Below are 24,788 nucleotides of genomic sequence, written 5' to 3'. Positions count from 1 at the left end.
AACAATCACACCTTCTTTGTCTCGGACTAAAAATTCTTTGATATATTTTGTACATGGAAGTTACAAAGCTTTCACATTGTAGGTTTGGTAAGTGCAACGGAGAGCAGGCCAGGACAAGTGAAGCCTCATAAGACTGTCAAAGCTCTGAGTTTAAAGACGTTGGATCGCATCACCGCATTTGTCCATTTCAGGACAAACGAGACTTGGCAGAAAACCGTCGGCTTTTTACTTTGCTTGAAATGATGCACGCAAGCAAGTACCAGACAGTATGGGCAGCAATAGCCTTAATACTACTTGCAACAGTGCAATCCGTGTCCGCGTTTTACATTCCTGGATTCACCGCTGTTTCCTACAAGTTTGGGCAGCAGGTTCAGCTTGATGTTAACAAGATCTTTTCAAAGAATGCTCAGTTACCGTACGCATACAGTGAGCTCGATTTCGTCTGTCAGCCTAAAGGACCTGTCAAGAGAACATGGCTCAATCTTGGCGAGATTCTACGAGGCGACCGCTTCGTCAGCAGCGATTTTCAGGTTAGTTCGTGCCACTAAGGTATTGTTACCAGCCATTCCACAACATCGTAGATATTCATAAAAACCATGACAGCTCCAAATGAAGCAAGATATCGGGTGTCAACAACTTTGTACGAAAGCTCTATCCGGTGCTCAGGCAAGCAACGCGAAACAGCTTATTGAAGAGGAATATAGTGTTGAATGGTAAGTTGGACATACGCCTTACGGGTTAGTTGCGCATGGCCGCTGAACGTACCTTTTTCGGACGGTTGTAGGATTGTGGATAATTTGCCTGGAGCTACGGCAAAAACTGAAATTTCTGAAGGTGGTCGAAAGATGTATGTTGCTGGTTTCCCATTAGGTCGTGTCAAGGTAAAGCGCTTGGAAGTCTACCCCATTTCACCACCTCATGAACAAGCTCCTTATCTAGTGATAAATCTTATTAGGATGGAAAGACATATATTCACAACCACTTTACTCTCGTGTTCTTGTACGAAAAGAACGAAAAGAAGCCTGATGAACAGTACATTGTTGGATTTGAAGTGTACCCAGAGTCGTAAGTTAGCACTGCGTTACAAAAACCGATCTGCTGAGGAGGCAAAGGCGAGGACTGACACGCGAAATGTTTTTAGATATGATGGTACGGACTGTCCTGTTGATGTGGATCATCCCATGCAAGAAATTGGAGAGAGCGATGTTATCGTTAGATATACATATGCTGTGACTTGGCAGGAGGTTTGGATTATGCCCTTTTTTCTTTAAAAAAAAATAATAATTCATGGGATAAAAGCGCTTGTGTATTGACGAATGCTACTTTCCCCTTCAGACTGAAGAAATTAAATGGACGCACCGATGGGATATGTATATGACTACATCCGACCCCCAAATCCATTGGTTTGCCATCATCAACTCTTTCATCATCCTTATTTTCATCACCTCCATGGTAGCCGTCATTATTATGCGCACCCTTAACCGCGATATTTCAATGTACAACGAAGAGGACATCGAGGTAATGCAGGCTTTGTAGTGACCGTCAACGACTGGGTGTATCTAACGTGCCACCAAATAGGGAGCGGAAGAAGACTCTACAGGCTGGAAATTAGTCCATGGCGATGTCTTCCGTGCACCAAAACATGCCAATCTACTTGCACCTGTTATTGGATCCGGAATTCAGTGTCTAGTGATGATGACCATGTCGCTTGCCTTATCGTCATTTGGTGTCTTGAACCCATCCTACCGTGGTGGAACCATGTCCAATGCCTTGTTCTTTTATGCGTTTGGAGGCTTGTTTTCGGGCTATGCCAGCACTCGCCTCTATATTATGCTGCAAGGATCATCATGGAGAAGAAATGCATTGGTGACAGCGACCCTGCTTCCTGCAGCCATGTTTTCGCTCATGTTTATTCTCAATTGCTTTGTATGGGCCAAGCATTCATCGTCTGCCATTCCATTTGGCACCTTCTTTGCCTTGTTTGCTATCTACCTCTTCATTGCATTACCGTTGGTATTTATAGGTTCGTCTGTTGCCTCTCGACAAAAGCCTATAGAGCACCCTGTACGCATTCATCAAATCCCACGACAAATACCGGAGCAGATTTGGTATCTATCTCCCAATGTCAGGTAAGTCACAATGCGGGAAAGGAAAAGAATTGATGGAATTCGAGCGGAAGCTGTGAGTGCATCGCTTTGGATAGCGTATTAACACGGACCAATTATCTCTAGCATTCTCACTGGCGGAATGATGCCCTTTGCAGTGGTATTCGTGGAACTGTTCTTTATTTTCAAAGGCATCTGGTCCAATCAATATACATACTTTATTGTTGGATTCTTGGCTATTGTGTTTTTAATTCTAGTAGCCACCGCAGCCGAGATCTCTATTGTTGTGGTGTATTTGCAACTTCAGGCTGAGGTAAATTGAGACTGATCAAATGACGATTTTTTCATAATGCTTATTTGCCCCCCATCCCACAGGATTATCGGTGGTACTGGCGAGCATTTCTCGTATCAGCTGCATCCGGAATCTATATCTTCATGTGAGTACCTTTTGGCCGATGTCACTTCGATCATGAGGTCAAAAAAAGGTCTCACTCTTTTGTTATCTTAGCTATTCCGTGTTCTATTACTTCAGCCGTCTGGAGGTGACAGGATTTGTACCAGCTCTGGTGTACTTTGTATATAGTTTATTGATGTGCGGCATCTACTCGTTGTGCGTTGGAAGCATTGGATTCTTTGCTACGTTCTACTTCTTAAGAAAGATATACTCTGCCATCAAGGTAAAAGTCATTTGAGGCGCGGACCCCCCGCTCATCGTTGAACTATGCACTAAAGTAAACATTTCACAGGTGGATTGAAACAACTTCAGTCATCAACACGTGCAGAACGAAAAAGACCCTCGGATCCGCCGTGGGAAATTAGCTTAGGTTTCAACCAATCATATCCACGTCTCCCACACAAGCTGACAATCATTATAGAGAAATTATGGCATAATACTTGCTTCCACTGTCTGTGTGTGAGATGTGTGCAAATATATTGATTCATTAAACGAAACACTATGATACAAAGCAGAGTAATGATAAAAGGGTGCAAAATGTGAATGTAAGAGTGAGTGAGGAAGGATTTGATTTGATCGGCGTGCAAAAAATGGAGGTTGGATGTTAAGAACAATTACTGCGCTAATACAGCAGGCTTTGATTGCGTCGCAAGAGTGTTACGATTGACTTGATTGCAATCGCGGGGAATCCTATGAGACATGGGGACAACTTCCTCTTTGAAGGAAATTTCCTGTGGAGGAGGGCGAGGAACTCTAATACGTTCAATGGGCTTTCTAATGGGCTGACGATACGGCACGACGGGCGTTTCATGGAGACGTTCTTCGGAAAGTTTTTGATCCGGATCAACACCTTCGTCATCAATGCTGGACCAAATCAATTTGGCAGGTGTACCAAGCAATCCGGTTGGCTGACTAGGCGTTTGAAGACCAAAAGCTTCTTCGTCTTCTTCGGCGTCCATGACTCTTCGAATGGTTCGTCTGGTTCGCTTCTGTAACACTTCATCGGCATGGCTCATGGTACGGTAGAGAAGTAATCGCTCTCTCAAGGTGTAATTTTGTTTGCTCTTTCGCTCATCTCTGTCAAGTTTTTTGCACGCAAGGCTGTATGCTCGAGTGGCGACTTGCCTTGGCGATGCGGCAGCAGGTGTGAGTGGAGAAGTAGGCTGTGGTTGCGGCCTTCCAATTAGAGACTTGCGGGATGAGAACATGGTGAGGAAGGGGAGGAGATCAATGCAAGAAGCAATGGTTTATTGGAATGTCAACAATCCAAGTTTTCATTGACTTGTGAAAAAAGTTTTGATTTGATTTGAAGGAAGAAGAAAAGTAAAAAAGTGAGAGGAGAGACAGGAAATGAAAAAAAAGCAATATCTATTTCCGTCTTTTTCTCAACTCCCTCTTTTTGGCTACCACAGTCACGGGCATGCTTGACAAGAGAGTCTGGCCAAAGCCAAATACACGCCCGGAAACCGCCGACTTTGGGCTTGCCCTCCCCTCCGGCACACTGTCGACTCATGTGACTCCACTCACTCCAACCAAAATATGATTATTGATGAATTCAGTCCATTTGCTTCAATAATATATACAAGCAGACAGCGATAATATGGCACTTCTACACAAAGCCCACCGACTGTCCAGAACGTGTGCAATGCAACTCGATATGGGCAAGTGTTACACGCAGATGAGCAAAATTATCGCTCAGCCTAGCACTCTGTAATTTGATTTGTGTTGAAAAATTGGCTTATAGCACATGGTAAATAAGGTGGTGGGTATTTCAATCCATGCTTAACATCATGCATTCCAAACCTGTACCGTAATTAAACCCGCGCGGTTCACAGCAGCCAGCCAAGTGCTACACCCAAACCCCTCAAAAAAGACTCATAATGGCTCAATTACCTCTCAAATTCAATCCCAGTAAAATCGCTCACGCCCCTCCTGATCGTCCAAGGTTACAGGTGCAGACCCACTACTCAAGTGTACCTTAATCTATCTCAGCCTTAAGCGACAGCATTTTTATGATAACAATTCTGTGAGAAACAAACTTTTTCAAATATTTACGTACCAAATATTAATATGGCTATAAGATCTCCCCCGCAATCAATTTTTGGAAAGTAGCCGTGAGAAAGGCATACCGCCAACTTGTCCTATAGCCGAAAAAAATATCTAGAATAGCATTTTATGGCCTACATAATAATCAAAGTCGTAACAATATCAACTGCCATCATCTACATTGAGAAGCTATTAGTGTCTGCTAGTGGATTGGTACGATATGGACTACTCTAGAGCTTGCCGAAGATGTTGAGCAAGATTGCCGTACAAGTATACGTAGGATTAGCCTATAACCAGCGTTTCGTTCATTCTGCGTTATCTCTCATCGCTAGCATGTCTAAGGCTTCATTAGGCCAATTGCCTTTTCGTGCTACGGAAAAATATAGAAAACGGATAAACGAAAATATTATCAAGGAGATGCAGCACTCACAACGTAAGAAACCACAACTTGTGTCTCTATTCGTTTAGCATACTCTATTTCCTTTCGAGTGAACCATCTCTTATACAGTTTAGCCGTACGCTCTATAATACTGTATTTTCGACGACAAATAGATAATTGTATTATTTGCAGATTTTGCAAACCATGGAAACCAGCAAAGTGGTTAATCAATGAGAGCTCGAAAGCCATGAATGAATATAGCTGCCTAGCAAAGGTTCTATCTGCATCAAAGTATGTTATCTGTGACAATGGTCATGTAGCTTATCAATTCATCTAGCTCTTGAACCAAAGATTGAATTTGCCGTCTAGGGCTTTCACAATCAGGCACACAGGAAAGACTGTCTGCGCTGGCCAAAAGAAAAAAAATTGGCCGTCACAAAAAAAAGCTGGCAGGTATCATTCTACCTTGTACATTGCCATGGCTCCCGGTGCAAAAGTCGTTCACTTCAGCAACGAAGACGATGATCAGTTTATAATTCATGATAACAAGCACGCCTCTAAGCGAAGAAGAGTGCAAAACGGTGTGCATGAGCGTGAGGCGGATCAGCCTAATGACCGACTGGAATCCAGTCGTCCGAAAGCTCCAACTCAAAAACAGGAAAAGGATTTGCAAAGACGAAAGCAAGAATTATTTGAATTTAGAAAAAACCTTCCTGTTTTCACTGGTATGATATGTAATTACATCGACTGCTTTGATGTACATACACTAACGTCAATTTTCTTCTCTTCAGCTCGGGATCAAATCATCAAAGGTGTACAAGAAAACGAAACTGTTGTCATTGTTGGTGAAACGGGAAGTGGTAAAACAACTCGTAAGTATTGAACGGAAAACCGAGAAGTGTGTTATGAAATTGACTAGTATAACTCGCGCAAGACTGAATACCATTGCTTTGCAGAAATCCCGCAATTTTTGTTAGAGTGCGGTATAGGGTCTCCAGGGCGAGGCGCAATAGCGGTAACACAACCAAGAAGAGTAGCGGCAACCAGTTTAGCAAAGCGTGTGGCTGAAGAAGTTGGAACCACCTTGGGTTACAGAGTATGTTTCGGCCTGTCAGATAGCATGCATGCGATCGAGTTTCATATTCATCATCCTTAATTTTTGACAGGTCGGTTATACAGTGCGTTTTGACGACACCTCCTCTCAGCACACAATGATCAAATATCTGACAGACGGTATGCTGTTGCGTGAACTTCTTTCAGATAAACTATTGCTGCGGTATAGTGTTGTTATGTTGGATGAAGCGCACGAACGGACTTTACGAACGGATATGTTGTTTGGAATGGTCAAGGAAATACAACAGACTCGGAAAGAAATGGTTCAACGTGGAGAAAAAAACGTTTGCGAACTCAAGATCGTCGTCATGAGTGCTACTCTAGATGCTGAGAAGTTCAGCGAGTACTTTAACGGGTAAACAGGCACTTCAGCTATAAGGCATGTCATCAATCCCAGTAACTAATTCCTTCGTTATAGAGCTCGCATCATGTATGTATCAGGTCGACTCTTCCCAGTCAAAGTGTACAATACTATAGAACCACAATCGGATTACTTGGATGCAGCATTGGTCACAATCTTTCAAATCCATATGCGACGGCCGAAAGGAGACATCTTGGTTTTTTTAACAGGTATGGATTGGGTTGTTTACATGATAATAGTACTGTAACTAAACCTTCTTGATTGGGTTACTTTCCTCCTGAACAGGTCAAGAAGAAATTGAGACTTTAACTGCTCTATTGACTGAATATGCCGGACAACTACCTTCAAATGTACAAGCATTACTTCCGTGCCCCTTGTTTGCAGCACTGCCTCCAGCACAGCAACAAAAAGTGTTTGAACCCGCACCACACAACACCCGCAAAGTCGTGCTGGCAACCAACATTGCGGAAACTTCCATTACCATTTCCGGTATTAGGTATGTGATCGACTGCGGAGTGGCGAAAGTTCGAGGATTCAATGCCAAGATTGGCGTGGAGAGCTTGCTGGTACATCCCATATCAAAGAGTTCTGCAAGACAGAGGATGGGTCGTGCTGGTCGTGAGGTATGTACTCGGTTTGGAATGTTGTTTATAGACCTTACCCCCCGAACACGACAGTATCCAAGGGGCGACGAGAAAAAATCCAAAACATTAACTGGAGCCTTATCGATCCTGATCTATATAGGCTGCTGGATTTTGCTATAGACTATACACAGAACCTTCCTTTGGTAGCCTGGAGGAAAACACGATCCCTGAAATCAAGCGATGCAATTTGGCAGCTGCCGTATTGAACCTAAAAGCAGCTGGCGTGAATGATGTTCTCCACTTTGATTATATGGACCGGCCATCTAGGACGTCATGTAAGCATTGGGAAAAAAATAATAATCTAATATTTTATTTATGTTTTATTATATGACAATGGAGCTGACGTTGAATTTACTTGTCAGTGTCTCGGGCTCTGGAGCAGCTGTATTCATTAAGTGCGATTGATGACAAGGGCACACTTACCCAAGAAGGAAATCAGATGGCCGAGTTCCCACTCGATCCAGTATTTTCAAAAGTTTTGATTCAGTCGCAGCAATATGAATGTACATCTGAAGTCATATCGATTATATCCCTTCTTTCGGTCGACTCAGTGTTTTTTACACCCCCCGATAAACGAGATAACGTCGCCGAAGCCAAGAAACGGTTTGTTCATCCCGATGGTGATCACCTTACCTTGCTCAATGTGCTCAAGAGCTACTGGGAAGTGAAGGGCGATAAGGAGTGGTGCCGAGAAAACTTTATAAATATGAGAAATATAAAAATTGTACTGGTAAGGTGTCACCCGATGTCTTTTTTTTATTTCCTCCAAACCCTCGCTAAAGCTCTGATCATTCTAAAAAGGACGTGAGGAATCAGCTGATCCAATTTTGCACTCGAATGGGCATCGTTTCCAGCACTTCCGCAGGAAACGAAACGGACAACATCCTCAAGTCTTTCCTCTCGGGCTTCTTTCAAAATACTGCTTTACTCCAGCCTGATGGTACATATAAAAGTGTGGTTGGAGGGCAAACCATAAGCATACATCCCGGGTCATCCATGTTTGGCAAGCGGGTTGAGGCGATCATGTATAATGAATTGGTAAGTCAGACGACAGTTTTATCCTTGTGGGAAAGTTGGAAACGACACAGTCTTGTGGAGATGGGTCATTGGCGAAGGGTCACCACTAGCGGGTACCTTTTAATTTAGTTCAGCTATATTGATGCATGAAAAAACATATTTCATTTTGCTATGCAGGTATTTACGACTAAGCAATATGTACGAGGAGTTTCGACTGTTCAAGGCGCTTGGTTACCAATGGCTGCTCCAAAGTACTTTGGCAACTCGAAACTTGCAAGTACCACCACCACCTAGTATATCCCATTTTGACTCCACGCGCGGCATAAAAAAAAAAACCAAGTGGGTCGTACAGTCTGTGCGAGTAAAGGAGAGAGCACTTAATATTTTATAATGAGGTCATAATAAAAAATGTTGATTGGCAGGTCAAAATGCTGAGCAATGAAGCAAAACTTGTCATAATTTAGATTAACCAATCAGTCAAGACATGACTTTTCAATGTCATTAACGCCTGGCTTCTTGGGTATCGGCTGCGCTGCTGAGCTCGTGTTCAAAAAGTCCCAGTCCCAGCCAGCCAGCATGACACCCGACGAAATGGAAGAAGAAAAAATAAGGTCTTTGTTCGTTTCAAGGTATGCAACAGAGATCATTGTTGTCTTTATTATTGCACAATATTTACTTACAAAACGTTTTACTAGAATGCCGAAGAGGAGGAGGAAAAAAAATGATGGACCTGATGGCAATAAGTGCATACGGCTGAGCACCAAAACGAGAAGTAGCACAAATATTTGCGTCTGCACTGATCAGCTTTCCAGAAAGTGAAGCCAAGAAACTTTGGGTTCTTCCCTTATTGGACATTTTATCTTCTTCTTATAAATTGGCGGGACCTTTTCTTCATTCTCGGTGGTTCCCCCACTTACTTCAACCCAACATAAATGACCTCCCTTCAGCAACATTGGTCACTTCCTGACCATTTACTCGACCTTATTGTGCAGAACATTGACGAGAAGAAAGACATCCTTGCCTTTTCCATGGTCCAGCAGTCATGGAGACAAGCGGCCCTTCGTAAGATCTACGATCGGTTTGTCATATCTGTGCCTCCACACCTTTTCGAAAAGAGAAGGTGCTACCTTCGTTCATTGGAGAATTTCTTTGCCACAGCACGAATTGGCAGCTATGTAGCCGAACTAGTCATAAAGATGAAGATTCTTCAAGACGAAGAAGAAGCTCCACAACCCGTCTTGGAATCATCTGCAGCTTCCATATCGTCCGTTCGCTCAATGAGTTTTCGACCTACCTCTCCCAAAGGACTGGTACAGATGCTTCGATCACTTCGACGGAATAGCTCAGCATCCAACGAAGACCTAGCAGGCGTTCCAGCAACACCAAACAAGTCTACAGTGTCATCTTTAAATATTTATATTGCCATCTACATTCTCTCTATCATCAATCAATGTCCCTACTTGCGAAAGCTTACTTTAGACTTTGGAAAGGAACGCTTTCGTATGTCTTTGAACTCCGACTACCTATTTCGAACCATGTTACGAAATGAGATTGGAGCCTCCACCATCAAGGACCTGACCATTGTTGATTTACCAAAGCTATATCTTCCTCACGACTCTATGGCTGAATGGATAGCCTCACTTGGAGAACTTGAAGCATTTACCGCTAGCAAGGTTCCATCCAATTTCTTTACACCAGGATTCCAACAAGCCATGGCCAAGTCAGCTGCACCTATCAAGACTATGATTCTCAGGGATATCACGCTTTGGAACAATGAGGATGATCTTGAACCCAATTTGTGGTTCCCACCTACACTGCAGTCACTTAGGCTTGAGAACTGCTCACAATTACTTTCCTCCTACCCTATATTGGTCACCGTGGCATCCACCTGTCCTGAACTGCGCGAACTGCATCTACCCGTCCTTCAAGAAAAACAGTCTAGGTTTATCAAGCGTTCCAATACCATGAATTCAGGGACCAAATTTCCAGGGTCTCCTCCTACTCGTAGCAACTTGGAACACGGACTGTATAAAATATTACAACGTTGTCAAGAATTGCAAATTCTTGATTTGGCTGGTAATACTGGAATTTCTGATGCTGTCTTAATGAGCATAGCAACTCACGGCGATAATCTGAAACAGTTACACCTGGACGAATGTCGAGGAGTGACTGGTCGCAATCTAGAGTGGCGAAGCTCTTATCATCTAGAAATGATGTCCATGTCTGGCTGCCATGCGATTGAACCCCGCTTTCTAGCAAGCATTCGTGACTTTTGCCCGCAAGCCGAAATATGGGCATAGCCGCACTCAACTTTTGGTCACTCGCGCAGGTCACACGTGGCATGACTTATTATCATATACATTAGATTATAGTGTTTGGATATCACACTTTCCATACCGTTTTGAGCATTGTACAGCTGGGGACCATTGAAATACGACGAGCAAATTTACTTAGGATGGGACCTTCTTTTTTCATTCAGTTTTCTGAATTGTATTTTTATTTTATTTTTCGAATTACGTTCTTTTTGTCCGCAGAAAGAATGTTGTACTTATTGTGGACGCAATACTCCTTTTTCTCTTTTGTTTATAAACAATATATTATAGGAATTACTTATGTACAATGATGACATTTCGATGACTGGGTCTTGATGTTTTTAGATTTACAACATGGATGGATGCACGTTGGTGCTATTGGGTTTTCAGTTTACTGGCTCCTATTGACTCGTCGGTTTGAGCGTCAATCCATGTGCCCACAACGCGTTCTAATGACTGTGCCACCGCCTCAGCTTGGACACTGACACTGCTTGAGATCTGCGAGCCAATCGTTTGGGCCTCTGCCCACGCCACTACTGCCGCTTTGATTATTTGATCACTTAATTTAGCCAAGACATTCGATATGGCAGGTGCATGCTGCCAGAAAAATTCTGAGCATACTTGATACGCTGCTGCGCAATGCTCATAGAGAAACATCGCCGCAGTAGACGCATGGGAATACAGTGCTTGACAAAGACGGTACAAATTGTGCTGGAACCTAATTCGGTTGATGATTTTGATGCCTAGGTTGATCATGCCACTATATGCTTGGCAAATAGCAGGATACAAAAACTTGTCGTATAGCATTGAGCATGCCCGAATGACAGGAGCCAATAGAGGTGACAGGAGAGATAATATAGGGCTGAGGATATTCCAGAAAGCGGTTTGGAGTCGAATATATAGCGCAGAAAGGTTGGGTAAGAGCTGATATCGAAGCGTTCGATAGAATGGAATGACCATATTCATAATCAGCCAGTTGATAGCCTTGAATATAGACTGAATCAACACACCAACATCTCTCGCTGCGTAGGATACCATAGACACCGTTTTCTTCCAGTATGTCTTAAGGGCTTTTTGTACCTCTTCCGACAATAGAAAGTTGAATATCTTGACATAAATCCAAGCTACTGGTGGGCGAATAAGTCTATAGAGCGGCAGGACAAGCCTCGTCGCTACGATATTCCACATCTTGATGCCAACCGTCGAAAGTGCTCTGTACATGATCTCTGCCTTGTCTACAATAAAGACGGTTACAGGGTATCCGATGGAATTCCAAAACGATAACAAGATTTTGGAGACCACCTGGCTGACGGCGCGAATATCTTGCCATAATGCTTTGGATATTCTTATCGCTCCATTAGAGATCAAAGAAGCTAGTCTTGATATTCTCCAGGCAATCCACACAATTGGCGCTTCTATAGCATGGAACGTGGCCACAGCTATTTGTTTGGTTGTTATGAAAGCCTGCTGTAGATGAATGGATATAGCTGAGATCCATTCACCAAGCGCCGTCCACGTTACTGACAGTCGCCAAGCCAGTTGATCGATGCCTTTGATCGTCCGTGGTATAATGTTTGTTGTAGTATACTGCCATGCTTTTCGACAGATATGTATGCCAGTTGTAGTCCACCAGTGCCCTATGTTTTCTATCATCACAGGCAGCCGAACAGTGACAAAGTGGAACAGTGCGGAGTCCAAGCGGACGCCTAGCTTTTCGCAGGCAAGTAGCGAATAATACACTGTCAAGCAAAATAGATCCCATGCTGCTCGAAGAATAATGTATACAGCAGCTAACGGAAGGACTGGTATGGACTTGAGGTTCAATAGACTCGAAAGGTTGTTCGTCGTATCGCTATTTTCACTGGCGTCAGCTGGCTTTTCCGGCGTCACTTTGACCGCCAAGCGATTCTTGCGCCACTTGGGATAGCCACGAGCAGCCCAAAGGAATGCAATGAGAACGGCGATCAGTAGTAATGTTCGAGGAGTTAGATTCAGAAAGTAGAGCATATACAAAAACACCGAGCACTGTGCCAAGCCAGGCTAATATATATTTTTTGGTTCTGAAACGTGGAGGGCCAAAATTCCAGTCACATGTCAAAAATCGCCATCTGTATTACCTTTTTACTATTGCAAATTTTGCTCTTCTGTTAAGGTCGTGCGTGACAAGGACAACATTTTTACTTGCTGTACTGAGACGATAATACTGGTTCACAAAGGAGTGTAATTCAAAGTTTGAATTGATACTCTCTGTCGATGCCAGATCTGAAGTTTTCAAACCTTGATGAGGATAATCCGAAGGACGAGTTGACTCGAATTTTGCTTGACGCACTCTTTCGCAACCTTGGATGCCGTTTCTTCAAGACCAACTTGCTGCAGTCGGTCGCCGTGTCTGTGGTCGTATATTCCAAGACATAATTTATGTTCTTGGCAGACATGTGATTGCTGTTCGACTCTCGTTGCCAAGGATATATACGTGGCATTTTAATTGTTATAGTCTGAAAACGATCTGCAATAAGTAGAAGTGCTGTGTTGAAGGTACCTTTGTTTCTAATTCAATTCAAGCGACTTTACTTTAGTACCAATGGTTTATAAATTGATATCAAGTCATCGTTGAACTAGTACTTTATGTATCGTTTGGCCGAATGTTCAAGCATGTACCTTCCATAAAACATCAGCAGTCAACGCCAGTCGACCCAACAATCGTTCATATTCCCGGATTGTTATGATAAAGGCATAGGCTATTATTCGAATCGCATACTTTTCCGAAGTATTAGTGGAAAAAACCCCCACAAACTGTCATGCATAATTTAGCACTCCACTCCACAATGGCCGGGTTAGAAGCATATAAATTCTGGATTTATTTATTTACAAAAAGAAGCAAGAGGGTTGTTTCATTAGGTTACCATGTAAATCAACTTGTCTAGATCGGTGTGCCAGTCATGGAGTTATATCTTGACATTCTTTGCGGGGTTGGCGACATTCGCCGTCTAGAACGCTTAAATCGTGTTTCACGCCGCATACGTCTGAAGTGAACGAAATGAATTAATATCATGATCGCAAGCGGCCATCTCCCATACATTTATCGCCCTTACCGAATGCTTCTTTCTTGAGCAATCAGAATCTTCTCCAACTCTTCGTTAGATAATTCATCCATTTGAGGCGCCCAAGCTTCTGCATCATCCATATTTCTGAACCCAGTGGGCAGAGAATCCATTATCTCCCCTTCAAAGCCATACTATCGTAACAATCATATGTGAGTTATACCGTAAAGACGAAGGGCTGCCTATAGTCGAAATAATTCCTTACCTCGTCAACCAGTTGCTTCTTATGTCGATATAGCTGCTCTCGTATCGCGTGGGCAATAATGGCAACGAATTCACCACCAATACCAAGCTCGGATGCCAGCTGCCGACTGAAAACTTCTGGTGCAGCAGATGAATCATTTGCTAAATCCCACTCAAACCTATCTCGTAAATTAACCTTTCCGATCTGCAAGTCCAGCTGCAAATGAAAACGTGTCAGTTCGTTGATCGCATATTTCATTCTCTCTGACTGGGAGGGGCAAATGTGCGAAGGGCACACCGCTACTTACATTTATAACCACTCGCATGCCGTCATCGGGAATTTCCACTTCATGAATCGATTCAAAATCCATCACTTGGGCTCGTATAGATTCAGCGATCAAAGGTATAAATTTGAAGGAAGGAAGTTCCAAATCTTCACACAGAATTTCTCCAAATTTCTCTGGAGTCAAAAATTGCTCTGCAAGAATGGTTCATTGAATATCGCGAAGACCTTACTCAACTATATGCATGGTCACGACGGGCTTACCATTCATATTCCACAAAAAGACATCGCGCAGCTTGATGTCATCCAGATCAAGATCAAGTCGAATAGGCACCAGGACTTCATCGATATCCGAACCATTGGCGAGATCTTCTTCATTGATATGAAGATAGTTTCTTTTACGTGGTATTTTCCGTAGCTCGGTGGTGGTTGGAGTGCCTCCACTTCCACTTGGGGCCATCGCTTGGCTTCCAGCTTGTTGTTGCTGAGCTTGCGATCGAGTTCTTGTACCAGAGAAAGGTGTACCGTTCTCGTCATCGTCGAATTCTTCAAATTCATCGTCGGATTGACCGTTAAATTTAGCCTTTCGAATGCCAGTGTAGCTGACTGGTAGTAAAAGCGCGTTGTTATCCGATTGACGTAGTCGCGCAGGATAAGTTGAAAATGTCCCTTGGAGGCCTGCTGACGGCATACGATTGGTGGGTGGTATGTATTGAGGATAGTAAGATGCCGGTCGTGTTTGATTAGTATTGTACACTTGAGGTGTCGCGGGTGTTGAATATACTGAAGGACTGTTGCCAGGAGGAGGATATGTATACCGCATGCCGTTGGGAATTTGACCCCGGGGCAGCTGTTGCTGTCCATAGTTTACTGCATTCGGTCCAGGATACACACGGTTGGCCGCCATGCCGTTGTGTTGTTGAAGGGCTGGGTGGAATGCGTATACAAGTCGATTGGGAGTTTGCCTTTGCCCTACGTGGTCACGACGTGCGCGAGCGGAGTCCCTGCGTAAGCCACCCAGAGAGTCACGTGGATTGCAGTTAACGATGCCAGCTGTTGCCTGGCATAGGCGGGGCATCAACGTCAGTCCCAGCGCGACTTTTTTTAGTTCGACTTTACCTACTGCTTTCCTTATGAAATGAAACGTTCATTTTCAGAAAAAGATACCGAGGAGACTGTTGAGGATGAGGAGAAGCATCTGTCGATGAAGAGGTGTGTAATTTCAGACATGTTCGCTGGAAGTCTGGCACTGTTTGAACTAGCTGTTCCTGCACGAATGTAACCGAAGACAGCGTGCTCAGTAAATACTAAATATTGTCCCTTGTTGTGTTCAGTTTATCTTATGATGGATCACCTATATTGCAAAACCTCATTGGCTCAACTGTAGAGCACGGTGTCCCTCAGCTTACGGTATGTATCCCGGAATTTATATACCAGATGTCACTGGTTATGGAAGAGGCAAGCGCAGCCGTTATTGGTAGTCTATAGAAGGTAGACGGGCTATTAAATGATTACTGCTATGCTACCCGCGCTTTGCGGCCGGCTTCAATGCCTTACGCACTCATTGTTAATCCACACTAATATGTTTGTGACTGTCAATCAGTTGATTCGCAATGTGCAAGACCTCCAGTCAGATCAAGTCAAAGTTAAAATACACGTAAGTGACGAGTCATATCAGAAAAGCAGGAATAATGTAATAATTAATGTATAATACTTAAAAGGCGTTGTTATGGATATCGAGAAATTTGCAAGCCATGGAGATCAAAGAGAAAACGGATATGATAAAGACGCTGATCGATAGGCTTATTGACGAAACTGACCACGACATTAAGTGTATGGTTATCATACTAATCACTAGACTATCCAACATACCAACACTCAAAGTCGATCTGATCTTAGAAGAGCTTTACAAACAGGTAAATGATACAGACATGATATGAGCGATAAAATAAGGTGGCTAAAAACACATCGGCTATTACAAGTTACGACATTCCAAATCGACAAAGGTCAGACATCAACTCTATAGAGGCATCACTAAAGTGCTGTTGGTACGAGAAATCGACTGGCGCCGCTCAGTCCATGTAGCGAACCTGCTTATCGATTTGTCCAACTTTGCAGTCGCCGAATTGGCCGATACTCATCATCTTATACGAGCTACGTCGATTCAACTGTTGTCCGTTTTATCCTCGATACTTCACCAAATTTCCCAGTACAAAAGAACACATGAAATGGCATCTCCTTCACAATCCTACACCAGCGATGCCCAGCCTACAGCGACTCAATTCTTGGATAGAATCGAAATACAAAGAATAATCAGCAATTATGTAGTCGACAGCGATCAGAGAGTCAGAAAGGTATTTAGTGCATCTTCAAGTTTTCACAATAGTCATAATCGTTGAAGCGATCCAAAAATTACCTGTTTCATCGGCTTTTCTACGGATCTAATACTCTGCATGCTCTTCATCTAGAGCGCTCTAGAAGCGCTAGTCAATATGAAGCTCTGCGGCTGTCCTCTGGACATTTCATTATACAAACACGGTGTCCGAGCTTTGAAAGATGATTTTGAAGATGTTCGAATGGGAGGCTTGAATTTGATCTGGTATGTAATCAATTTTATTACTCTGGCTACCATTGCATCATATTGATAGGTATGACCAGGGCACTTGGCTGTCTGTATCCAGAGTATCGAATGCGGCTAGCACACGAAGGAATCGACGAAGAAGTGAGACTGCTTGACGATGCATTTGTAAAGATATGTGACATGGTCAATGATGTGGATGTCAATGTTCGAACAAAGGCTTGTACTATCATGGCCTCATACCAGCACGTTGACCCAAACGTCCTTTCGCAAACATTCAGCAAGCAGATCATGTCACATAACACCAGAAAGGCAAGAGGGAAAAAAGGAGCTGCGAACAAAGTTGTAAACGTAAGTACGTGAAGCATGGCACCATTGATATAATGTGTACTGATTTGTCAAACTTGAATAGCGTCAGAGCGGTAAGATGATACCTGTGGCAGAAGGTGATTTTGATGTGGAATCTGAAGAATTTCGCATTTTGGACTCTGGAGCATGTGGCGCTTTTGTTCATGGTCTTGAAGACGAATACAAAGAAGTACGCAATGCCTCCATTGGTAAGTCATGGACATTTGAAGGTGATTTTGGTGTCCCCCGGTTGCATGAATGCTAACACGGTAGCACGTTATTCCATTTACTTTTAGACTCTATCTGCGAACTTTGCATGTATAACGACCAGTTCACAACGAAAGCGGTTGATTTTCTTGTTGGTATGTTGTACCGATCCTCTTCTCTTTGCTTTCAATCAAAATTTAATGTTCGAACCTTCACAGACATGTTTAATGATGAAATTGATCATGTTCGACTCAACGCCATTCATTCGTTGCGGAAAATTGGAAAGAGAACAAAGCTAGTTCTGGATGCTGATCAACTAGAGATTGTTATCGGAGCGCTGGAGGATGCGGATAAGACGGCAAGGGAAAGCACACATGACCTTTTGCGGTATGTATACTGTCGACTTCTTCTGCAAGAGATCTACAATGTAGCTTATCGGCCTTGAATGTCTTTTGCTTTACAGTGTGGTTCGATTATCTACACAAAATTCATTAAGTATGCTTCTGGATAGCTTGATTGCTAATATGGAGAGGTATTCTGAGGACCAGCTCTCCATTTATCGATGCTTACATGATGTTGGGCGGTCTCATGCTGACTTTATTAGTAAGTATCTCAGGGGGATAAGCTCTGCATAAATGCATCAAAATTGATGTTCATCCTTTCATGGCTACCCATAGAACAAATGGTACCGGATCTGCTAAAGTATGACAAGAAATACTTACCAAGAGAAGCAAACGCTGATGACAAAAACTGTGAGTAGCGAAGGGCATTGCTGTTTGTTCACAACACTTATGCTAACTTGAACTGCTCAGACATTGCTTATATCATCTTCATCGTAAATGCATGCTACATGGATTTGAGTATTGTCAGCTTACTTCCGAAATACTGCTTCTCGCACTTTTTATATCTGCGCAGTCGTTTCCCAGACTGCTTCCCCAATTTGAAGGTGAATATTGAGGACGTGTATGCGATGTCAAAATTCATTCTGAAACTCACTCTCATAATTTTCAGGAGATATTTGGAAAAGCTCCACCTGATATAATCAAACAATCCCAGGATATCTGGGGAGAGGAAAGCGAAGGTACTGCAAGGTAATCTTTGAAGGGTGATTCACCTCATCTAACCACTCTTTCTCTACTAGTCAAAGACTTGACGACAGCAGAGGATGTAAATCAATATATGGACGGGACGCTGGACATGATAGCGTCGATGACTAAACAGCTCGGCGACTCCAACGCCAACGGCGTTCAGCAAACGGCGAATATCATCTCAAGGTAACTGGTTGGAGGTTGGGGCAAATGATCGCTTGACGAAAAAGATTTCGATCTAAACGATCTATTACTTGGTAGAAACCTAAAATATGCCGCTGGGCTTAGTCCGCTAGTGGCAGGCAAGGCCAACTTTGCAGACATTTATGTTTCATGTTGTGAACGGTTTCTAAAGGTAAGGCGGTAAGGGACCTGTGATAATCAGAGTGTTCATGATTCTCATGTGTTTACATCATCCAGTACAAGGTTGAAAATAACTTGGCGTTGGAAAGTACATCATCTCTGCAGTGTGCTTCTGACATTTTACACATGTCCTATCGAATGGAACACACGTTCTTAGGATTGTCTGGACCGTCAAGGAATGCGGGCATATATTTCCGAGTCCTTGCCAATATGCTGTGGTTCTTTGGCATTATGAAGCAGATATCCACGTAAGCCGAAATTGACATTTGCAGTATAGTATCTGACCGTCTCATGTATTGTTTATTAATCACACGCTATAGGGACAATCCTGCTAATATCACCAATATGCTCATGTCCATTATTGAGCGGATTGATGTAATACAAAGGTATAGTGGGGTCCGGGTTTGTGTAGAGATCAGAGCCGATTTGGTTGATGTTTCGTCCCTTATAGACGATTCGACCAAGACAACTTCAAGTTGGCAGAGTTGAGCCATTTACGAAACAACCTGTTCCAAGCGCGTAGTCATCCGTCTAGCACCAAGCTAGCGGCGCTCTACGCATATGTGAGGGCAAGTGACTATGAGCTTTCAAAATGTGTATGTTGCAAAAATTTCCAAAGCTAAACTAAGTATGGGTTTAGTCATTTACGCCTCTTGGTCTGGATCTTAAAAACCCTTTGAAAAGAACAACAGCTAAGATTCTGGTCCCTGCACCTAATATCGACAAACCTATCAGCTTCTCCGCCAACCTTCCGCTTAAAATTCATATTGAAGCCAACTTTGAGTTTGTGGACTATATCAATACAATCGCTGTGATGGTTAGTGACATCGTCATGACCCTGAATTGACTTCATGCTATAATTCGTTAAAACTAATATCCGTTTTTTCATTTTTTGCGTCAGATCATGTTACCAGACAAGTCATCCCATCTGTTTTGGCCTTCCCATCATTGTTTTAAGCCAACTATACCTTATTGCTACTTCTTGGCTACTGACATTGAAATCGATGTTAGTCTCTGGACAGGTATGCATGAGCCCTTTCATCGTCAATCATATGTCATTTATGGGAACAATCCTTGTATGACCGTCCCCAGTCAATTTTCATATTAACCATATCATTATTTGACGTTCAGACATTGGTATGCTGCAAGTATCCATCGTCAAATCGTTTGAAGCCGACTTACCTGGCATTGATGATTATATCCTCAAGTACCCCAACTACGATACGAGTCAAGCAAATTCAGACAAATCGAGTCACAGCACTTTACAGCTATGTGATGCTGTAGAGTATTACATCAGCCCAAGCAAAGAGTTATGAAAAGGCGGACTCTTATTCGTGTAATATACGCCAATGTATTACAATTCCTTGATTGAGAGGATTCACGTTCAGCAGTTTTTATGTAATTTAAAGGAATACTCGAACGAGGTGACGGACAGCACTGACCAACCCAGATTCGAACCCTGCGTTATGTGTGGTGCGAGGTATAACGGGTCACCCCCGAAAGAAAAGAAAAAAAAGAAACTAGCTAGCGTCTAGCAGCTGGAATTCAAACTTTTCGACTCCAAGCCTAAGTATCGGCTTTTTCAGCGCAACTTCCCGATTTCAAAAAATTTCTTTTCAAACCCACTGCTTGAAGTGGTCGATAAATGCACACATTCCATAAACATGAATTGTTTTTAATTTTTTATGGTAGATAAAGTCAGATTAGAAAATGAGCATTCTATATCCTTAGTTAACTATCCCTTTCAATTGTCATCATTGTCTTCACTCTCATCGGGTGATAGGGGAGCAGCGGTCTCACCATCCCTGCCATCGATCCAAGAAGTGCAAGCAGGGCACTTTTTAGCGCCTTTAGCAACGTTAGAAAGGCAATAGGGGCATTTAGCAGAGGTAGCCTTTAGCGACTTTCGCTGAAAGCGTTGGGTGACTAAGGAGGAAACGGGGTTAGCGTACAAAGGGGTCAAAATTAGGCTTGTCCACCCACCCCAATTTACCTTTTACAATCCAAAACAAAGCAAAAGCAATGAAGAAAAAATTGATGATGGTTTGAATGAATCGGCCGTAGTTGAAGGTCACTGCACCATCGTCTCTGGCTTGATCCACGGTTTCATACGTGGCATTCAAGGTGGAGCCAGCACGAATAATGACAAAAAGATTCTTAAAATTGTTTCCTGCAAAGATAAAACCGAGGGAAAAAAAAAAAAAGTCTAATTTAGCCTGAGGAGGTAACTTAGCATCTCGCTAGCATGAAAAATACATGCCTGTGACTAGACCCACAGGTGGCATGATGATATCGTCGGTCAACGATGAGATGATGTTATTGAATTGGGCCCCCATGATGATACCAATAGCCAATGAAACGACATTCTTTGACAAGGGATGTTAGCGTCAAAAAGTAAGACAGCCAGCAGCATGAGAAACAATCGCCACTCACTCCTCTGTTCAAGAAATCCTATTTTGGGAGAAGGCGTGCAACTGACAATAAGCTACTTGACAGAACGAATAGAAAAGAAGCAAAAAAAAAATAGACTGACTTTAAAGTCGGTCCATATGGAGGTGGCGTGTTTCGTAATGGTATGGTGAGATTCCAACAGACCTTGTTCGACTTCTTCTAATCGAGGCATGGGGGGGATGGGTAGATGAGAGCGCTAGGCAGGCCCATGGTACACAACTGGTTTCCAAAAAGTTGTATCACCTGACCTGATTTAAAAACGTGCAATGGGGAAAAGGATCGAGCGCCATTGCTTAATCTGACAAGATGAGTGCTGATTGGCTCCACAGCGGCGTTCCATTGTTTGAAGAAGGTGTTGTGTGGAGGAAAAGGCAATGGTGTCCATCTCTTCATTGTTGCTTTGTAGCCTTAGGCACTGCCATCAAAGTCAATCTACTCTACTTTTTAGCTAGGCTAAATGGAATCCCGGGGCGTACTTCTTTAGACCCGTTCACAAAACACACCATTTGTACAAGGCATTGAACCTTTCCCAAAACGGAGAGTGCGATCTAGACCTTTCCCCTACCCTTTTTCCTTTTTTTTTTTTTTGGCTTCTGTCGTTTTTCTTTTAATAGGAGGATTCCTCTCTCTTCCCTTAGACTTCTCTCTCTCTTGCCATTCCCTCTTCACCCAATGCTGCAACCCTCATATACGCAGCCGCCGCTGCTTATACACAACGCTTCACCATTACTCTCATTACCTTACGAAGTCTTACTCGAAATCATCCTCAGCGTCGCCACATCCTCCTCCACGATATTTCCAACCGACTTGCTGAATTTGGCTGCTTCTTGTCAACATTTGAATTATATCATTCACCACGACAAGCGAAATTCAATATGGCAACATGCTTTCTCGGCGTTGTTTGATACAGCCGCTATTTACCGAAGACGATTACATATCGATTACAATTGTAAAGCCACGTTAAAACGTCGTTGTCGAGCGCTGCGACATTGTGCATCAGGTGTCCAAGCATGTACGACAACCGGTAGAGTCGCCTGGTTAGACACGGTCGATTGGGAATGCCTTTGGGATATGATTACTGAGCACGGTATGCGTCCTAGGCCTCCCCCTTTTTTTTTATCCCCCACCCATTCCACTCACGCCAGTCATTCATTCTGCAGATGAAAAGAACATGGCTCACATTCTTGAACACCAAGTCCACATGGCCGCTATTGCCGCATTCCGCTTGGGTCGATTCCAAGACCGTGCAACTTACCCAATCTGTTTACCGATTCTTTCTGTGCTAGTGAACTATGGTAAGCAGCTTGTTCCGTTCACAGCGCATTGCATGATGGTTTCAGTTATATTTACCTGTTCGTTTAGACTTTACTTTGACTCGATTCCTCACTTCCGAACAACCTACGCAACTTGTTTCCCCTGAACTCAGTCAATTTGCCTATAATTTTGACGCTGACTCGAATGTTTTCAACCCGATGGCTGACTCGAAAACTTTGGCTTTCCACCCCGCTCAAGATGGTCTAACCAGTGCTTTGCATTTATTTTTCGTCACTATCTTTGCTCAACATCCAGATATTTATGATGCCATTCCTGGATGCACGCCGATCCCTCTTTTTCAAGTGTCGTCTCACATGTTTGACGTTGAATTTTTGCGGCGTTATGAACGGGAACTGTTCCAGGCCAGTCTAGATGAAAGCCGTAGCGGATGGGAACAACGCCACTCATTACAAAGTGGCGACGTTTGTCCGCCCACCGTAGTCAATCGATATGAATCAACTGGATTTGCCTCCAAGGAGCATTACATTAGTGATGCCTATCTGGTGGAAGGCGAATGGATGGGTTACTACTCCTTCTTGGATCCCGATGATAGTCTTGCCTCTGACCGGTCTAATGGACGAAGAGAAGATTGGTTTGATGGCCCCATGCGCTTAACGTTACGGAGAGTTCCATTGGATGATGAGCAGACTAGCCCTTCAGACGATCACGCCACTTACAACGTGGCACATCCATTTCCTTCTCAGCACCTTCGATCGAGCCCATTGACACGATTTGAAGGTCACGGCTCTGACAATTTAGGAGCATTTACCATCACTGGATTGGTCGATGATTCTGAAGGTGGCCAGATGACCTGGGAGAAGACCTACATTGATTCCTCTGAGACTTGGGAATACTCTGGTCGCTTTATCCTACCCATGGGTCTATGTGGCCGATGGGGTGATGAAGAATACGGCGGTCCATGGTGGATGTGGAGAGTGGAAGATGGCACATCCCAAGCTGATATTGTCCAACCTTTGCTTGCTGGTGGAGTTGCTTCCGCTGCTGCTGCCGTTGCCAAAGCCACAGCTGAAGGCAAATTATAACGATCTTCCCCATTTTAATTACTTTTGTTCCTTCTACTTCTGTACAAATTTTTTTCCTCTGCTGTTTTTGCTTTTCTTTGACTTTTGCTCGCACTTACTCTACATTCTTTTTTTTTTTACACACAAAACTCACTCGCTTCTATCAGAAGCCTGTATTTCATAATATTGCTTTTCCTTTTTTTTTTTTTTCTTACACGAACCACCTTACTGGGTATGGTGGAAATAATATCATCACTTGTAAAGACTTTCCAATAAAGGCATGCCATCGAATCGAATGGAAAGAAAGTTTGATGACGATACTGCAAGAATGGTACGATTAATTTTTAACAAATTTGTGGGAGTGACCAACGGGGGACCATGCGGGCTCTAAATTCCAGACGACGATACGATGGAGTACCCTAATCAGGCAGCCATGTTCCAGAACAGGTCTGTACACGCCATCGCGTTCCCCTAACCCGAAAAGTGGCTGGGGCAGGCAAAATGGCGCGTCCTGAGATTCATGCGATACAGTGAGAAACTCTTTCAGTCCCTCCCTGTCTATCTCCTGTGGCGATAAGACCTACTGGGGTACTTAATGTCTTGGGGCAAGACCCTCCCAACCATCCGACCCTCCCACTCGTCATATCCCCCTTGTGTGATTGGATAGGGCGCATATAAACAAGGAATAACATTAAAATACTTTGAGTTTATTATCACCGTAGACTAAGGTTGATTTGACAATTTAGCCAAGAAAAAATAATTTCAAGGCTTACTTCAGTACATTATTCGCATAAAGAGGGCGCTACATCAATTTCAAGGCTTACTTCAGTACATTATTCGCATAAAGAGGGCGCTACATCGCCATTATTATTAAAAAGTGTGGAAAAAAAGTATGAGATGGAACTGAGCAGAACAGTAAAACTAGTTATAGTGGGGGCAAAATTTAAGCTACACAAGTGGATGGAAAACCGACTTTGAAGGTTGCGAAATTTATTCAGTGGCGGCGCTGACGGGTTCAGAGGTAGCTTCGGTAACCGGAGCTTCAGTAGCAGCAGCCTTGGTCTTGTTCTTGTTAGGACGGACCAATTTGTCAAAGCTATGCTTGATCTTGTCGAAAAACTCATTCTTCTTGTCTGTCTTAGTGGTTGCTGGAGCAGCTCCGGTATCAGCCGTGACCTGAGCGGTAGGTTCCTCGACAGCTTGGTCCTGAGGTGTAAGTTCTGCGTGTCACCCACCAAAGTTCAATACCATTAGATCAAACGTGTTTTGCGTCAACCTCTTCAACCATGTTCCTTACCAGCAGTGTTGGTAGCTTCAGTAGCAGACATTATGTGAAAAAAGAAGTAGTAGGTAGTAGCTATGGAAGTTTTCTCAAAGGTCAAATGATCGTCTTGGTTTTTATAAGCATAGGGAAACAGT

The 24,788-nt window shown here is 43.3% G+C and overlaps 10 protein-coding genes across 10 annotated transcripts; 5 read left to right on the top strand and 5 right to left on the bottom strand.

Annotated features, from left to right (window-relative positions):
• Positions 1-20: 20 nt before the first annotated feature.
• K450DRAFT_218242 (uncharacterized protein) lies at positions 21-3,021 on the top strand. The gene is made up of 12 exons (XM_051585175.1): positions 21-87; positions 192-530; positions 604-713; positions 785-881; positions 956-1,065; positions 1,142-1,244; positions 1,336-1,518; positions 1,579-2,129; positions 2,232-2,418; positions 2,481-2,542; positions 2,614-2,782; positions 2,852-3,021. The coding sequence occupies exons 2-12, from the start codon at positions 240-242 to the stop codon at positions 2,858-2,860; spliced, it is 1,872 nt and encodes a 623-aa protein (XP_051449124.1). The 5' UTR covers positions 21-87; positions 192-239; the 3' UTR covers positions 2,861-3,021.
• A 152-nt stretch (positions 3,022-3,173) lies between these two features.
• Positions 3,174-3,767, bottom strand: K450DRAFT_296296 (uncharacterized protein; the record flags this gene model as incomplete). The annotated part of the gene is made up of 1 exon (XM_051593632.1): positions 3,174-3,767. The coding sequence occupies one exon, from the start codon at positions 3,765-3,767 to the stop codon at positions 3,174-3,176; it is 594 nt and encodes a 197-aa protein (XP_051449123.1).
• Positions 3,768-5,452: 1,685 nt separating this feature from the next.
• Positions 5,453-8,620, top strand: K450DRAFT_218231 (uncharacterized protein). Its single transcript, XM_051585174.1, has 10 exons — positions 5,453-5,709; positions 5,776-5,856; positions 5,941-6,080; positions 6,151-6,452; positions 6,516-6,667; positions 6,744-7,081; positions 7,203-7,377; positions 7,465-7,832; positions 7,904-8,140; positions 8,297-8,620. Exons 1-10 carry the CDS (start codon positions 5,463-5,465, stop codon positions 8,411-8,413), a joined length of 2,157 nt encoding a protein of 718 aa, XP_051449122.1. The 5' UTR covers positions 5,453-5,462; the 3' UTR covers positions 8,414-8,620.
• Positions 8,621-8,960: 340 nt separating this feature from the next.
• On the top strand, positions 8,961-10,805 carry K450DRAFT_218228 (uncharacterized protein). Its single transcript, XM_051585173.1, has one exon. The coding sequence runs from the start codon at positions 9,052-9,054 to the stop codon at positions 10,417-10,419; it is 1,368 nt and encodes a 455-aa protein (XP_051449121.1). The 5' UTR covers positions 8,961-9,051; the 3' UTR covers positions 10,420-10,805.
• On the bottom strand, positions 10,613-12,462 carry K450DRAFT_218227 (uncharacterized protein). Its single transcript, XM_051585172.1, has one exon. It carries the CDS (start codon positions 12,436-12,438, stop codon positions 10,807-10,809), a length of 1,632 nt encoding a protein of 543 aa, XP_051449120.1. The 5' UTR covers positions 12,439-12,462; the 3' UTR covers positions 10,613-10,806.
• Positions 12,463-13,257: 795 nt separating this feature from the next.
• Positions 13,258-14,964, bottom strand: K450DRAFT_218225 (uncharacterized protein). The gene is made up of 4 exons (XM_051585171.1): positions 14,263-14,964; positions 14,024-14,193; positions 13,738-13,932; positions 13,258-13,666 (listed from the first exon to the last, which is right to left on the bottom strand). Exons 1-4 carry the CDS (start codon positions 14,903-14,905, stop codon positions 13,520-13,522), a joined length of 1,155 nt encoding a protein of 384 aa, XP_051449119.1. The 5' UTR covers positions 14,906-14,964; the 3' UTR covers positions 13,258-13,519.
• Positions 14,965-15,855: 891 nt separating this feature from the next.
• On the top strand, positions 15,856-20,083 carry K450DRAFT_218208 (uncharacterized protein). The gene is made up of 20 exons (XM_051585170.1): positions 15,856-15,914; positions 15,981-16,004; positions 16,117-16,352; positions 16,467-16,597; positions 16,657-16,927; positions 16,989-17,133; positions 17,221-17,286; positions 17,350-17,518; positions 17,595-17,734; positions 17,809-17,883; positions 17,944-18,077; positions 18,143-18,212; positions 18,273-18,405; positions 18,481-18,574; positions 18,640-18,830; positions 18,903-18,968; positions 19,034-19,151; positions 19,223-19,399; positions 19,484-19,604; positions 19,714-20,083. Exons 3-20 carry the CDS (start codon positions 16,227-16,229, stop codon positions 19,896-19,898), a joined length of 2,412 nt encoding a protein of 803 aa, XP_051449118.1. The 5' UTR covers positions 15,856-15,914; positions 15,981-16,004; positions 16,117-16,226; the 3' UTR covers positions 19,899-20,083.
• A 172-nt stretch (positions 20,084-20,255) lies between these two features.
• On the bottom strand, positions 20,256-21,592 carry K450DRAFT_218200 (uncharacterized protein). Its single transcript, XM_051585169.1, has 5 exons — positions 21,116-21,592; positions 21,016-21,033; positions 20,843-20,948; positions 20,576-20,752; positions 20,256-20,508 (listed from the first exon to the last, which is right to left on the bottom strand). Exons 1-5 carry the CDS (start codon positions 21,203-21,205, stop codon positions 20,327-20,329), a joined length of 573 nt encoding a protein of 190 aa, XP_051449117.1. The 5' UTR covers positions 21,206-21,592; the 3' UTR covers positions 20,256-20,326.
• Position 21,593: 1 nt separating this feature from the next.
• On the top strand, positions 21,594-23,448 carry K450DRAFT_218195 (uncharacterized protein). Its single transcript, XM_051585168.1, has 3 exons — positions 21,594-22,120; positions 22,194-22,328; positions 22,396-23,448. Exons 1-3 carry the CDS (start codon positions 21,706-21,708, stop codon positions 23,388-23,390), a joined length of 1,545 nt encoding a protein of 514 aa, XP_051449116.1. The 5' UTR covers positions 21,594-21,705; the 3' UTR covers positions 23,391-23,448.
• A 680-nt stretch (positions 23,449-24,128) lies between these two features.
• On the bottom strand, positions 24,129-24,766 carry K450DRAFT_218191 (uncharacterized protein). Its single transcript, XM_051585167.1, has one exon. The coding sequence runs from the start codon at positions 24,491-24,493 to the stop codon at positions 24,203-24,205; it is 291 nt and encodes a 96-aa protein (XP_051449115.1). The 5' UTR covers positions 24,494-24,766; the 3' UTR covers positions 24,129-24,202.
• Between the last annotated feature and the right edge of the window lie 22 nt (positions 24,767-24,788).

Source organism: Umbelopsis ramanniana, assembly GCF_025399195.1.
Source record: "Umbelopsis ramanniana AG unplaced genomic scaffold K450scaffold_2, whole genome shotgun sequence".
Lineage (NCBI taxonomy): Eukaryota > Fungi > Mucoromycota > Umbelopsidomycetes > Umbelopsidales > Umbelopsidaceae > Umbelopsis > Umbelopsis ramanniana.
The sequence above is the reverse complement of the archived record's forward strand: the minus strand, read 5'-3'. Positions and strand labels throughout refer to the sequence as shown.

Excerpts from the sequence above, each read along its gene's own strand:
- K450DRAFT_218242 (XM_051585175.1), top strand. The coding sequence starts at position 240 with ATGATGCACGCAAGCAAGTACCAGACAGTATGGGCAGCAATAGCCTTA. Across the intron at positions 882-955 it reads TCCCATTAGGTCGTGTCAAG|GATGGAAAGACATATATTCA; the intron begins GTAAAGCGCTTG and ends AAATCTTATTAG. Across the intron at positions 2,543-2,613 it reads TCCGGAATCTATATCTTCAT|CTATTCCGTGTTCTATTACT; the intron begins GTGAGTACCTTT and ends TTGTTATCTTAG.
- K450DRAFT_218231 (XM_051585174.1), top strand. The coding sequence starts at position 5,463 with ATGGCTCCCGGTGCAAAAGTCGTTCACTTCAGCAACGAAGACGATGAT. Across the intron at positions 5,710-5,775 it reads AAACCTTCCTGTTTTCACTG|CTCGGGATCAAATCATCAAA; the intron begins GTATGATATGTA and ends TCTTCTCTTCAG. Across the intron at positions 6,453-6,515 it reads TTCAGCGAGTACTTTAACGG|AGCTCGCATCATGTATGTAT; the intron begins GTAAACAGGCAC and ends CCTTCGTTATAG.
- K450DRAFT_218228 (XM_051585173.1), top strand. The coding sequence starts at position 9,052 with ATGACCTCCCTTCAGCAACATTGGTCACTTCCTGACCATTTACTCGAC.
- K450DRAFT_218227 (XM_051585172.1), bottom strand. The coding sequence starts at position 12,438 with ATGCTCTACTTTCTGAATCTAACTCCTCGAACATTACTACTGATCGCC.
- K450DRAFT_218225 (XM_051585171.1), bottom strand. The coding sequence starts at position 14,905 with ATGGCGGCCAACCGTGTGTATCCTGGACCGAATGCAGTAAACTATGGA. Across the intron at positions 14,194-14,262 it reads CTTTTTGTGGAATATGAATG|AGCAATTTTTGACTCCAGAG; the intron begins GTAAGCCCGTCG and ends CCATTCTTGCAG. Across the intron at positions 13,933-14,023 it reads GCATGCGAGTGGTTATAAAT|CTGGACTTGCAGATCGGAAA; the intron begins GTAAGTAGCGGT and ends TTTCATTTGCAG.
- K450DRAFT_218208 (XM_051585170.1), top strand. The coding sequence starts at position 16,227 with ATGGCATCTCCTTCACAATCCTACACCAGCGATGCCCAGCCTACAGCG. Across the intron at positions 18,575-18,639 it reads GTTGTGAACGGTTTCTAAAG|TACAAGGTTGAAAATAACTT; the intron begins GTAAGGCGGTAA and ends TACATCATCCAG. Across the intron at positions 18,969-19,033 it reads CGGATTGATGTAATACAAAG|ACGATTCGACCAAGACAACT; the intron begins GTATAGTGGGGT and ends CGTCCCTTATAG.
- K450DRAFT_218200 (XM_051585169.1), bottom strand. The coding sequence starts at position 21,205 with ATGCCTCGATTAGAAGAAGTCGAACAAGGTCTGTTGGAATCTCACCAT. Across the intron at positions 20,753-20,842 it reads ACCTGTGGGTCTAGTCACAG|GAAACAATTTTAAGAATCTT; the intron begins GCATGTATTTTT and ends TTATCTTTGCAG. Across the intron at positions 20,509-20,575 it reads TTTGTTTTGGATTGTAAAAG|TCACCCAACGCTTTCAGCGA; the intron begins GTAAATTGGGGT and ends TTTCCTCCTTAG.
- K450DRAFT_218195 (XM_051585168.1), top strand. The coding sequence starts at position 21,706 with ATGCTGCAACCCTCATATACGCAGCCGCCGCTGCTTATACACAACGCT. Across the intron at positions 22,121-22,193 it reads GGATATGATTACTGAGCACG|ATGAAAAGAACATGGCTCAC; the intron begins GTATGCGTCCTA and ends TTCATTCTGCAG. Across the intron at positions 22,329-22,395 it reads TTCTGTGCTAGTGAACTATG|ACTTTACTTTGACTCGATTC; the intron begins GTAAGCAGCTTG and ends CTGTTCGTTTAG.
- K450DRAFT_218191 (XM_051585167.1), bottom strand. The coding sequence starts at position 24,493 with ATGAGTTTTTCGACAAGATCAAGCATAGCTTTGACAAATTGGTCCGTC.